At 35.6% G+C, this 14,296-nt stretch overlaps 1 protein-coding gene across 1 annotated transcript in view; it reads left to right on the forward strand.

Annotated features, from left to right (window-relative positions):
• Positions 1-14,296, forward strand: part of Atad5 (ATPase family AAA domain containing 5) — a 59,380-nt gene that overhangs the window by 42,545 nt on the left and 2,539 nt on the right. Inside the window, exons 18-20 of the mRNA XM_026388900.2 lie at positions 761-825; positions 8,284-8,464; positions 14,025-14,206. Of these exons, the coding sequence (XP_026244685.2) occupies positions 761-825; positions 8,284-8,464; positions 14,025-14,206 (428 nt within the window). The remainder of the gene's footprint in view (positions 1-760; positions 826-8,283; positions 8,465-14,024; positions 14,207-14,296) is intronic.

Below are 14,296 nucleotides of genomic sequence, written 5' to 3' on the forward strand. Positions count from 1 at the left end.
TTACCTACAAATTGATGGTCCATTTAACAGTGATTGTGTTCTAAAAATATTTATAAAAATCCTGTTCATCATAAGGTGGTAGTTTAATTAAAAGATCATAATTACTTTAGGTCAAGATGGAAAGTTAGTTCCATAAGGATCAGTGATGTGCATGGTATTATTTAGTAGACTCCCCTTACCTGCTGAGGATACTTCCAAGACCCCCAGTGGATACCTGAAATATCAAGTAGCACTGAGCCCTATATAATAAGTTAAATTTATAAGTAAGCACAGTAACAGATTAACAACAAAGAATCAATTAGAATAATTACAACAATATACTGTAAAAAATTAATCTTTGGACTTTGGGACCATTATTAAGTAAAATAAGAGTTATTTGAGTGCAAGTGCTGTGATAGCCACAAAAATCAATTTGATAACCAAGAACTAAATGAATGTCAGGAGGGAAGCATATACAGCATGGGTATACCTAATGAAGTGATGATTCATCTCAAGCAGGATAGCTTGAGATTTCATCACATTACTCATCATGTCATGAAAATTTAAAATTTATGCATTGTTTAGTTTTACAGTTTTCTACTTAATATCTTTGGATCATCGTTGACTCTAAGTAACTGAAACTGCAGAAAGCAAAACCATGGCTAAGGGTAGACTATTGTACTTTCATTATTAATGAAATGTTTAATATTTTGATAGACAAGTATAACTGGGAAAAGTTACTTAATGGTGTTAATGTTTAATTTTTTTTTTTTCCCTGTAGATCCAACATTTAGTTTACTGTTTGATGGCTGCTTTGAAGAAATCAATTTCAGTACTCCTTCTCTGGTAAGTTTTGAATTTTGATGATCATAGATTATACACCATAATTATATGAAAAGTGGTTTCTTATTAAACTTAGATATCATAATTTAAAAATGTGTTTGCTAAGGGATATATTACAACTTTTGTTAGTTTTAGGGAACTTCTGGCTTTTTTTTTTTTTCTTAAAAAAAGATTTCTAAAAAATAATTAAATTTTTTCTGTATTCAAGTGTTCATTTGGGTTACCCCCCAAAAAAATAGTACCTAATTAAGGGAAAACATGAATATAGTTGAAATTTGAACTTTTCTTAGATGTACTGTTCAATGAATGTTAACATATGTAAAAGCCCCCCAAAATCATCACTGAGATCAAAATATAGAACACTTCCATCACCTTCTAAACTTCCTAATGGCCTTCTGGTCAGCATGACCTTTCCCACTAGAAGTAACCGTTATTCCTTTTCTGGTTTTCTTCACTGATGAACATTGCACTTTGTTTATTTTTTCTTTTAACCTTTGGGGAAAAAAAAATCTTTAATTTTAAAATGACATACATTGAAATTGACTTCTTTGGGTGTTATGTTCTATGATCTTTAATACCTATATAGATTCATGAAATCATCACTACAATTTGGATACAGAATAATTCTCTCACCCCATAAAACTTCTTCATGTTAATGTCTATTAATTGAGATTAGTTTTGAAATTTCAAATAATAGGAAACAAACATTAAGCACCCTTTCGTATCTAGCTTCTTTCATTCAACACCAGGTTTTTTGGATTCATCCATGCTGTTCTGTTTGTGGAATTGTTGAGTCATATGCAGTAGGTATTTGTTTAATTGTTTTTTAGAGTCTGCCAGATAAACCAGGTGCAATGGTATGTATCTCTAATGCTAGCAACTCAGGAGGCTGAGGCAGAGGATGGCAAGGCCAGCCTGGGCAACTTAGCAAGATCCTGTCTCAAAACAAAAATTAAATAGGGCTTGGGGATATTGCATAATGGTTGAATACCCTGTTTTTAATTCCAGTGCTGCCAAAAAAAAAAAGAATCTGCCAAATAGGTCTGTGCATGAGAATTGCAGTTATCAGTCTTTTTTTAACTTTAGCCACAATGATGTTATTCATCTGTGTTTGTGTTCATGTGGTTTTTGTTAATTACTTTATTGAAAAATAATTTACATAATAGTAAAATTTACTCAGTCTAAGTGTATGGTTCAATGAGTTTGACAAAATGTAGCTATAGGACATGTGCATCAAGATTTGAACGTATTTTAAGTGTGGTGTGGTAGCATACATCAAGTAATTCTAGCTATTTGGGAGGTCCATGTGAATTCTGGGCCAATTTGGACAACACAGTGAGACCATGACTTTAAAAAAAAGGAACAAAAGTCCTTTTGAAATAGGATTTCTGTTAGAGAGTGAATGTAAATGTCAGCACACATTGAAGAGTCAGTCACAAGAATGTACTTGGGAAAATATGTAGGAAAATAGATATCAATATATAAGTTAGGAGATCAGACAAAGTATAAAGTGAGTGATAGGATTAGAAATATTTTCAACAGGGCTGAGGATGTGGCTCAAGCGGTAAGGAGCTCGCCTGGCATGCGCAGGGCGCTGGGTTCGATCCTCAGCACCATATAAAAATAAAGATGTTGTGTCCACCGAAAACTGAAAAATAAATACTAAAAAGAAAAAAAAAATTCTCTCTCTCTCTCTCTCTCTCTCTAAGAAAAAAGAAAAGAAAAGAAATATTTTCAACAGGGGGGTGGTTGAATATATAATCTTAGGAAGAAACAAATATGTAGTTACCAATAGGATTGAATTTGAAAGCATTAGGCAACATAGACATGGATGTTTTTAGTAATCCATGCTCTCCTTAAATTTAGGCTTTGGTAGAATCTTAAATGTGAGCTTTGCATTTAAAAAAATAATAAAAAAATAAAATAAAAAAAGGAACAAAATGAACATCACCTCAAAGATTCCATTGTGTTTAGACCGTTCCCCTACTCCTAAGCCCTGTTAACTACAGTCTGTTTTTCTGTCACTGTAGTTATGCTTATTATAGAATTTAATGTAAGTGAAATCTTTTTCTTTTTTCTTTTTTTTTTTTTTTTTTAACCCGGGATGGAATCCAGGGGCACTTATCCACTGAGCCACATCCTCAGCCATTTTTATATTTTATTTTGAGATAGGGTCTCACTAAGTTACTAAGGCTGGCTTTGAATTTGTGATCCTCCTGTTTGGCCTCTCAAGCCTCTAGGATTACAGGAGTGTCATTGTGCCTGGCTGGAATCTTGTAGTATGTAATAGTTGGTGTTTATTCATCATAAAACTTTTTTTTAATGTTTAGTCATGTAATGTGTCTGTTCTTTTTTTTTTTTTTCTTCTTTTAAATTAGCAGTGTTCTATCATATGGATGTACCTCAGTGTGTTTATCATTTCACCTGTTGATAGACATATGGGTTATTTCTAATGAAGTCATTTTTAAAAAGTTTTTTAATTGTAGATGGACATGACTTTATTTTATTTATTTTTATGTGATGCTGAGGCTCAAACCCAGTGTCTCAACGTGCTAGGCAATTGCTCTACCACTGAGCCACAACCCCAGCCCCCAAATTTGTTTTTTATGGAATTGTTCTAGCTATTGTACGTCTTATTCATTTCTCTCTATTAACTTTAGAAACAGCTTGTCAACTTTATAGTTTATTGTAGGTATTGCATTAAACTTACAGATCAATTTTGGTAAAACTGACATTAAACAATATTGAGTCTTCTGATTCATGAAGGGAGGTGTTAATTTCTATAAGCAAGGTTTTATAATTTTATTTTTTTTATTTTTATTTTTATTTTTTTTAAAGAGAGAGTGATAGAGGGAGAGAGAGAGAGAGAGAGAGAGAGAATTTTTTTTTAATATTTATTTTTTAGTTATCGGCGGACACAACATCGTTGTTTGTATGTGGTGCTGAGGATCGAACCCGGGCCGCACGCATGCCAGACGAGCGCACTACCGCTTGAGCCACATCCCCAGCCCCGGTTTTATAATTTTAATTGTACACACTTTGCACATATTTTGTTAAATTGAGTGCTTGGTGTATCAATTTCTGTTACTATAAGGAAATATCTGAAGCTGTGTAATTTTATAAAGAAAGGAGGTTTAGTTTAGCTCCCAAATATGGAGGTCTAATGGAATAGTGCCATCTTCTGCTCAGCTCTTGTGAAGGCCTCATTGAAGTTGGCACCACAATGGCCACAGCACCTGAGCTATATCAAATAGCTCCTGCAATGTGGAGAAAAAAATCAACAGAGTGAACAGTAAAGTATAGAGTGGAAATAAATTTATCAAGTATCTAAAAAGGGCTTAAGAGCCAAACCATAAGGAATTCCTATAACTCAATACCAAAATAAACAACCAGGTTTTTAAAATGAGCCAGTGAATAAACATTTCTCCAAAAAATACATATGGTCAACAGGTATATGAAAAGATGTTGATTATCACTAATCATTAGGGAAATGCAGATTAAACCACAATATGATATCATCTCATACCTGTTAGGATGGCCATTAGCCTTTCTACTACTTATTATTCAATCATTTGATGAGGGAAAAACATTAAAACTTGATCTTTGATTATAGATTTATATATATATAAATATATATTAATTTTTTTAGTTGTTGATGGACTTTTATTTATTTATTTATATGTGGTGCTGAGGTTCGAACCCAGTGCCTCACACGTGCTAGGCAAGCGCTCTACCACTGAGCCACAACCCCAGCCCTGGATTTATCTATTTTTCTTTTTAATTCTATCAGGTTTTGCTTCATAGATTTTTTTTGGGGGGGGGCAGGTGTGCTGGGCATCTAACCCATGGGCACTTTACCACTGAGCTACATTACCAGCCCTTTTCATTTTTTTTATTTTGAGACAGGGTCTCACTAAGTTGCTGAGGCTGCCCTCGAACTTGTGATCTTCCTATCTCAGTCTCCCAAGTCATTGGGATGCTTCATAGATTTTAAAGCTCTACTATTTTATGCATTTATATTTGGGATTGCCATATTCTCTTGATCAGTTGATTTTATCAGTATGAAATATGTCCCATTTTACCACTTAGTTTTCTTTGTTATGAAATCTGATTTTTTCTGATTTTAATAGCATACAATACTATTATGAATATAATTCCTTACATTTCTTGTATCTTTTTAATATTTAAATATTTTTAATATTTTTAGTTTTCTCATTTAGGTCTATCATCCATTTCAAATTAAATTCTGTGATTGGCATAGGATAGTAGTCAAAATTTCTCTTTTCTCATGGATTTCCACTGGTTCCTACCCTTATTTACTGAATAGAATCTACTTTCCCCCATTTAATTGCTTTGGTATATTAAAAAATAATTTTAGTTCTGTGCACACATGTCAATCTCTTTCAGGATTATTTATTTGGTTGCACCGATGTATTTATCATTATTGCCAACATACTTTTGCTTTCTTTAAGACAGAGTTTCACTCAGTCTGATCTCAGGCTCCTGGACTCAAGAGATCCTCTCACTTCAGCCTCTTCCCTTAGTGCTAGGATTATAGGTGTTTGCTACCACACCTGTCTTTACCATATTTCTTAATTTTGATGACTTTATAGTTAATGTTGATATCTGATAGTTTGTTCCCGAGTCTGGTCATTCTTCAAGTTGTTTTGGTTTTTCTAAGTTCCTTGTTCTTTCTTTTTTAAGTATTGAGGCTTGAACCCAGGGCCTCAAGCATGTCAAGCACACATGTGACCACTAAACTTACCTCTAACTTGTTTTTTACTTTAAAAAAGACTGCCAGAGCTGGGTCTGGTGGCACATGCCTATAATCCCAGCAGCTCAGGAGGCTGAGGCAGGAGGATAGCAAGTTCCAAGCCAGCCTCAGGATAAACGAGGCACTAAGCAACTCAGTGAGACCCAGTCTCTAAATAAAGTACAAAATAGGGGGTTGGGGCTGTGGCTCAATGGCAGAGCACTTGTCTAGCATGTGTGAGGCACTGGGTTTGAGCCTTAGTGCCACATAAAAATAAAATAAAGGCAATTCTGTCCATCTACTACTACAAACAAAACAGAACTTTTTTTTTTAGTCCAAAACAGTGCTGGGGATGTGGCTCAGTGGTTGAGTGCCCCTGAGTTCAATCCCCAGTACCTCCCACCCAAAAAAAAAAAAAAAGGGATGAGGATATAGCTCAGTGGTTAAGCACCTCTGGGTTTAATCCCTGATACCAAAAAAAGACTTCCAGCATTTTGATAGGAATTATGTTACATTCATAAATCAATTTGAGAGAAAATTGGCATCTCGATATTGAATTTTTCAGTTAATGAACATGGTAGAGTTCACCATTTATTTATCTTTGATTTTTTTTTAAACAGTATTGGTGGTTTTTAGAGGCATAACAAACCTTTCTTTAAACTTATTAGGTATTTCATGTTTCTAATGCTCCTGTAGACTTTATTATTTGGGGGGAAAGGGGGAGGGTCCTAGGGATTGAGTGGATCCAGGGTGCTATACCATGGAGCTACATTCCAGCCTTTTAAGTTTTTCACTTTGAGACAGGGTCTCACTAAATTGCTGGGGCTGGCCTGGAACTTGAAATTCCTCCTCAAGCCTCATGAGTAGCTGGGATTACAGGTGTGTGCCACCATTATTGGCAATTTTACTATCTTTAAAAAAAATCCTTATCTACCTATTCCAATATCTGTATTATCTTGTGTTCAGTTGCTCTTGATTACCATGTCTCTAAAGTATTGGTTATTTTTCCAATTTTCATGTGTCTGTTTAGATTTTCCTCCTGGACTTTGAATGATATTATGGATACCAGGATCCTGATAGTTCCTCTGAACAACTATTTGCCTGCAGTTTATTGCAGCACAAATTTGTGCTTGGTCCCTATAGTTTCAGTTGGGCTGTTTTTAGAGAGGCCAGATTTGAGTCCTCCTGTTGGCTAGAATTTCTGTTTCTTTACTTTCTGGATCCTTTCCTCTCTTTCCAAACACTGAAATCATTCCAGACTTTGTCTTCCGGTTCTTTAAGTCAGTAGCTGGGAGTTGCTCTCTGAATTTTATCCACCCTGCTGCAGCATTCCCTCAAAAATAATTAAAGGGGTAGAGGGGATTCACCTAGGGCCATTTAATGAATCCCTCTTCAGTTTTCTCTACTTTTGTTCACTGTCTTGTACTTTCAGGTGGCTAATTTATTTGTAGTTAATTATAAGTTTATAGTTATTTACACAGGCCAGGTTTTCCTGGTATTCACTGGGCATAGAATTCCCAATTTATGGTAAACATAAATCCCAGAAGTATGCAAGAGTAAATGTATATTTGTAGAATAAAGGCAAACATTTCAAAGGGATTTTTTTTACTTGCCTTATTTAGTATAGTGAAAATCCAATAATGGTTTATAAAATCTATGAAATTTAAGTACAATTTATTTCTTTTAGTTTTCAAGGTAAAAAAATTTTTCCAGGGGCTGGGGATGTGGCTCAAGCGGTAGCGCGCTCGCCTCGCATGCGTGCGGCCCGGGTTCGATCCTCAGCACCACATACCAACAAAGATGTTGTGTCCGCCAAGAACTAGAAAATAAACATTAAAATTTCTCTCTCTCTGTCTCCCCTCTCTCACTCTCTCTTTAAAAAAAAAAAAAAAAAAAAAAAAAAAAAAAAAAATTTTCCATAGGAAACAATGTAAAGAGAATTGTACATATATATATGTCCATATATGCACACACATATATTTTATAAACCATACATACTACTGGAATACTAAATAAAATGAAAGAATTCTTTTTGTCTATTAACTCATAACAAATAAAATGTTTTAGATTTTTCCCCTTTTATTTCTTATTTACGTACATATATATTTTTTCTTTTTCCTTTTTTGAAGTTCCATGGATTGAACCAAGGGATGAAGTACCACTGAGCTAAATCCTTAGCCCTCTTTATTTTTTTTATTTTGAATCAGGTGGCCTTGAATTTGTGATCCTCCTGCCTCAGCCTCCAGAGTAAGCTAGAATTTTAGGTACACACCACACACCTAATACCTACATGCTTTTATGCACTTGTTGATAGTTTCCTAATTGCAGTTTTAAAAAATCATGTGTTTTTCAGTGTTGTTATAGTATTCATAATTTTGATGGCTATGAAATATTCTCTTGAGCTATACCATTACACAATCCTAAGGGTTTTTCAAGATTTGTAAAATGTGTTCAGATTGGAGAACCTTCTATAAAAGTTTCCTGGCTATCCTGGATTATATACAATAAATAGAAATAGTATATGTATATATGCCTTTCATTTGGTATATTGCTTTATATGTTTTAGAGCAATTTCGTTCTTTAAAATATTGTGAACTATAGCAAAATTTCTTTTAGATAATGTTTAGATTTATTATTGCTGTATTTTTTTCTATTAATTGCAACTAACCATGTTTCTCTTTCTCTCCCACTCTGTGCCTGTTTTTAAGCTAAATGTTGCCACCTACCTACAAATGATATGTTTAACTGAAAATTTCAGAACTGATGTAAAAGACTTTGTAACCTTGTTAACTGCAAATGGTTGTGATATCAGAAAAAGTATCCTTTACCTACAATTTTGGATTAGAAGCGGAGGTGGATTTTTAGAAGAAAGGCCATTATCCCATTGTCGTAAGTCCATATGTTATATGTTATAAGAGAAATTTCCATTATGAGACTGTCTGTCTGTCTGTATTATGTATTATGTGGTTGTACTAGAGATTTAACCCAGGGGCACTCTACTACTGAGCTACACTCCCAGCCCTATTTTTACTTTTATTTTGAGGCAAAGTCTTACTGAATTGCCAAGGCTGACCTCAAACTTGTGATCCTTCTGCCTCAGTCTCCAAATTGCTGAGATTATTAGGCATGCACCACCACACCTGGCAGGACCTAATTTTAAAATATATATCAAAATATTTGGAAGACTAAAATTTTTGACCATCTAGTTATCATGCTAATCTTCAAAATACATATACATATCTCAGCTTTGCTCATAAGAAGTTTTATGAACTTTACAAGTAAGTGATTAAGATTATTAAACTGGGGGATGTGGCTCAAGCGGTAGCGCGCTCGCCTGGCATGCGTGCGGCCCGGGTTCGATCCTCAGCACCACATACCAACAAAGATGTTGTGTCCGCCGAGAACTAAAAAATAAATATTAAAAATTCTCTCTTTCTCTCTCTCTCCTCTCTCACTCTCTCTTTAAAAAAAAAAAAAAAAAAAAAAAAAAGATTATTAAACTGATCCTGGAAACAGATCTTCTCCTGCCTTTTCTCTCCTTTCTGTGTAACCTCCAAAATTCAGTCTACCTCTTTGAACTTGTTTCTTCATCTGGAAAATTAGAAGTTTAAGCTAGATAATCTGTAAATTGCTTTTGATTGTGTAGTTGTTGTAAGATTTTAAAAGTAACTGGTTGTGGGCTGGGGATGTGGCTCAAGTGGTAATGCGCTCGCCTGGCATGCCTGCGGCCCGGGTTCGATCCTCAGCACCACATACCAATAAAGATGTTGTGTCCACCGAGAACTAAAAAATAAATATTAAAAATTCTGTGTCTCTCTCTCTCTCTCTCTCTCTCTCTCTCTCTCTCTCTCTCTCTCTCTCTCTCTCTCTCACTCTTTCTTTAAAAAAAAAAAAAAAAGTAACTGGTTGTAGCTCAGTGGTAAAGCACTAGCCTAACATATGCAAGGACTTAGATTCCATCTCCAACACTGCAAAGCAAAAAACAACGCCCCCGGGCTGGGGATGTGGCTCAAACCGCCTTGCATGCATGCACCGGGGTTTGATCCTCAGCACCACATACCAACAAAGATGTTGCGTCCGCCGAGAACTAAAAAAAAAAATATTCTCTCTCTCTCTCTCTCTCTCTCTCTCTCTCTCTCTCTCTCTCTCTCCCTCCCTCCCTCCCTCCCTCCCTCCCCCCTCTCACTCTCTCTCTCTAAAAAAAAAAAACAACAACGCCCCCCATTTCCTACCTCCTCAAACATTTGATTGTTTAATTTTCTAAACTGTTATTTATATGTTTATAAACATGTTTGGTATAAAATAAATAGAATTATAATTATTACTTAGCAACTTCCCTTTTTCACTTATTAAAGTCATATTGGGGACGGGGATGTGGCTCAAGCGGTAGCACGCTCCCCTGGCATGCGTGCGGCCCGGGTTCGATCCTCAGCACCACATACAAAGATGTTGTGTCCGCCGATAACTAAAAAATAAATATTAAATATTAAAAGATCTCTCTCTCTCCCCCTCTCTCTCTCTCAATCACTTTTTTTTTTTAAAGTCATATTGGTGGCTAGGGTTGTGGCTCAGTGGTAGAGCACTTGCCTAGCATGTGTGAAGCATTAAGTTCAATTCTCAACACTGCATATAAATAAAATTTTTTAAAAAGGCATATTGGTGATGTCTGTACATCAGTGTATATAGATACATCTCATTCTTTTTATGTGACTGTATTGTAAATAAGCTTCCTTTTAGGTTATTTAGTAATCTGTAATTCTGTTTCCCAAGAACTTTATTTCAGAAGTGCTTTTGTTTCTTATTGCTTTTCAGTCTTCATTGTGACTTAACTCAAAGCACAGACACTTATTGAATACTTTCTCTGTGCCAGGTGCTGTGTTATCATGAGTAAGCCATGTTTCTTCCCTGAAGAAATTGTTAGTTTGTGCTTCTCATGCCCCATAGACACTGTTATGTAGGTTCAGATTCTGATCTGGGAAATACATATTTAAGTAGAACCAAGATGAAGTTCTATAATATTAATGCCCTATAATTTTTTGCCTCTAATAAGCTCAGAATTTTTACATATTATTTTTTTTTAAAGTAGACATACCTCGATGTTTAATTCAATGTAAGCTGATAGCTTTAACTATTTCTCAAAAGGTAAACATAATAAATAGAAAATGGGAAACATCCTGGTATTAAAAACAAATGAGTTGGGGCTGGGGTTGTAGCTCAGCTGTAGAGTGTTTGCCTAGCACCTGTGAGGCACTGGGTTCAGTCCTTAGCACCACATATAAATAAATAAAATAAAGGTATTGTGTCCACTTACAACTAAAAAAAATATTTTAAAAAAATGAGTTAATAATAACAATTGTCTGGGGCTGTGGCTCAAGCGGTAGCGCCCTCGCCTGGCATGCATGCGGCCCGGGTTCAATCCTCAGCACCACATACAAACAAAGATGTTGTGTCTGCCAAAAACTAAAAAAATCAATATTAAAAAATAAATAAACAAAAATAATAACAATTGCCATGCCACTCGACATAAATTGCCATACCCAAGAACTTTTTTTTTTTGGCAGTACTAGGTATCAAGCACTGGGCAAGCATTATACCACCCCCTTGAGAACTTCAGAAAGCACTGGCCAGGGTTGTGGCTCAGTGGTAGAGTGCTTGCCTAGCATGTTTGAGGTACTAACTTCAATCCTCAGCAACAAATAAAAATAAAATAAACATTGTGTCCACCTGAAACTAAAAAAAAAAAGAAGAAGAACTTTAGAAAGCAGAATCTAAGTATAACACAGTTTCTGTTCTTGAAGATCTTACATTTTTCACTTCTGCTTTTAAAGAAACACAGAGACTGCCCAAGGTGGTAGTGTGTACCTATATTCTTAGTTACTCAAGAAGCCACGACAGGAGGATCTCAAGATTAAGGCCATCCTTGGCACTTCAAATATATATAAATAAAATTATTTCTCTACTACCACTTTTTTTTTTAGTTGTAGATGGACATAATACCTTTATTTTATGTATTTATTTCCATGTGGTGCTAAGGATCACGTAAGCACTCTGCCACTGAGCTATAGCCTCAGCCCCTTCCTCTATTTATTAAAGGTAGCACCCATTAGACCTTTGTATCTAATCATATATAATATTGCTACAAACTTAGCAAAATTTGTACATCATATATATATATATATATATGATTTTATATGTATTGTTATGTTTTTGTTTTGTTATTACTGTGCTGGGCACTGAACTAGGGTCCTATATGTGTTTGGCAAGTGCTGTACCACTGAGCTACACCTCCAGCCTCCTAGTTTTTTTTTTTTTTTTTTTAGATGTTGTTGGACCTTAATTTTATTCATCTGTTTATATGTGGTGCTGAGAATTGAACCCAGTGCCTCACACATGCTAGGCAAGCGTTCTACCACTAAGCCAAATCCCCAGTCCTAGTTAATTTCTTTTAAGTAAATTTTTGGAATTTTATTTTGCGGGGAGGACATTTTGAGAATTAAACACAGGGCTTCACACATGCTAGGCAAGCACTCTGCCTCTAAGCTATATATCCCCAGTTCTAATCACGGAATTTTTTTTTTTTTAAGAGAACTTATTTATTTATTTATTTATTTATTTATTTATTTATTTGATTTTTGGTTTATTTAATTATTTATTTATTGGTGCCAGGGATTGAATTCAGGGGCACTTGACCACTGAGCCACATCCCCAGCCCTATTTTGTATTTTATTTAGAGACAGGGTCTCACTGAGTTGCGTAGTGCCTCACTTTTGCTGAGGCCAGCTTTGAACTCACGATCCTCCTGTTTCAGCCTCCCCAGTTGCTGGGACAGGCATGCATCACTGTGCCCAGCCTAATCACTGATTTTTAACCTAGCAGTTTTTTGGTAGCATGTACAGTTCTACCCTAATCTTTTTCATAGCTGCATGCTATTCCATAGAAGTACTATAACTTCATTAATCATTCATGGACATTTAAATTATCTTGTTTTTATAGTGATGTGCAGTGAATATCTTTATAAATATATCCTTAAACAAGTCTGAATAATTCTGATAGAGAGAATACTATAAGTTTGTTGTTGGGTCAAAGGCTACATATACTTTGTATTGCCAGATTGCCCTCTAAAGATAGTTTTGTATTTTGGATTTTGTTTGTGGGTTTTTTCTTTTTTCTTTCTTTCTTTCTTTCTTTTTTGTACTGGGGTTTGAATTCAGGGGCACTCAACTGCTAAACCATATCCCCATTCCTATTTTGTATTTTATTTAGAGATAGGGTCTCACTGAGTTGCTCAGTGCCTCACTTTTGCTGAGGCTGGCTTGGAACATGTGATCCTCGTGTCACAGCCTCCCGAGCCGCTGGAATTACAAGCATGCACCACCTTCTTTTTGTGGGGGTGGTTATTACCAGGGATTGAACTCAGGGGCACTCGACCCCTGAGCCACATCCCCAGCCTATTTGTATTTTATTTAGAGACAGGATCTCACTGAGTTGCTTAGTGCCTCACTGTTGCTAAGGCTGTCTTGGAACTTGCTATCTTCCTGCCTCAACCTCCCAATCCCCTGGGATTATAGGCGTCTGCCACCACGCCCAGCTGTGTATATTGATAGAACTAGATTACTAGTCTTTTTCATTCTCCCCCCACTCTTTTTTTGGTACTGCAGATTTAATCTAGGGGTGCTTAATAACTAAGTCACATCCCCAGTCCTTTTTATTTTTTTATTTTGATACAGGTACTCATTAAATTGCTGAGGCTGGCTTTTGAACTAGTAGTCCTCTAACCTCAGCCTCATGAGTTGCTGGGATTACAGACATTGTGCCACTGTGCCCAGCAATTATCAATCTTTTTAATCTTACCAGTTTAAAAGGTGAAACATGGACAGTATTTAACTTTAAATTTGCATTTCTGTGATCACTAGAGAAATTGCACATCTTTTTCCCCCTTGTAGTCCTAGGTTTTGAACCCAGGGCTTTCTTCATGCTAAGTAGGTCCTCTGCCACTAAGCTACAACTTCAGCAGTTTACATTTTATTTATTGATTGATTAATACTGGGGATTGAACCCAAGGGTGATCCACTACTGAATTACATCCCCAGCCCTTTTTACATTTTGAATCAGGGTCCCAGAGAGTTGCCCAGGCTGTCCTTGAACTTGTGGTCCTCCTGCTTCAGCCTGCCCAAGGATTACAGGGGTGCACCACCAAACCCTCTATTGCATGTCTTTTTGAATTTAATAGGTAATTTTTACCTGATTTTTTTTTACCCATTCAGTCTTTGCACTTTTTCTATTGAGTTGTATTGAAAGCCATCATCACCTTATTTGATGTAGGTATTCTCTTGAAAAATTAAATGCATATATAGAAAACAAAGTGGAATATGGGTCCAAAGGGTGTCAAAGCATCTAATTGTTTGATAAAATTTGTTTTAAATATGTATAGCTTTTTCTTTTATTGTAGGAGGAAATAGCAGGAATGAACAACTAGCTTGCTCTGAAGATGGCCCTGCTTCCAAAAATAACACTAGAAATACCAAAAGCAATCATGTGGACCTTCCCAAATGTGACACTGGCTGTGTTGAGACCTTGTTTGGACTCAAGAACATTTTTTCCCCATCTGAAGACTTATTTTCATTTTTAAAGGTATTTTAATGTCTATTTGGAATGTTAAATTTATATTCCTTGTCATCTGTAAAACAACAATTTCAGAGTAGCTGTCAAAAAACTTTAATT

This window comes from Urocitellus parryii, chromosome 7 (genome assembly GCF_045843805.1).
Source record: "Urocitellus parryii isolate mUroPar1 chromosome 7, mUroPar1.hap1, whole genome shotgun sequence".
NCBI lineage: Eukaryota > Metazoa > Chordata > Mammalia > Rodentia > Sciuridae > Urocitellus > Urocitellus parryii.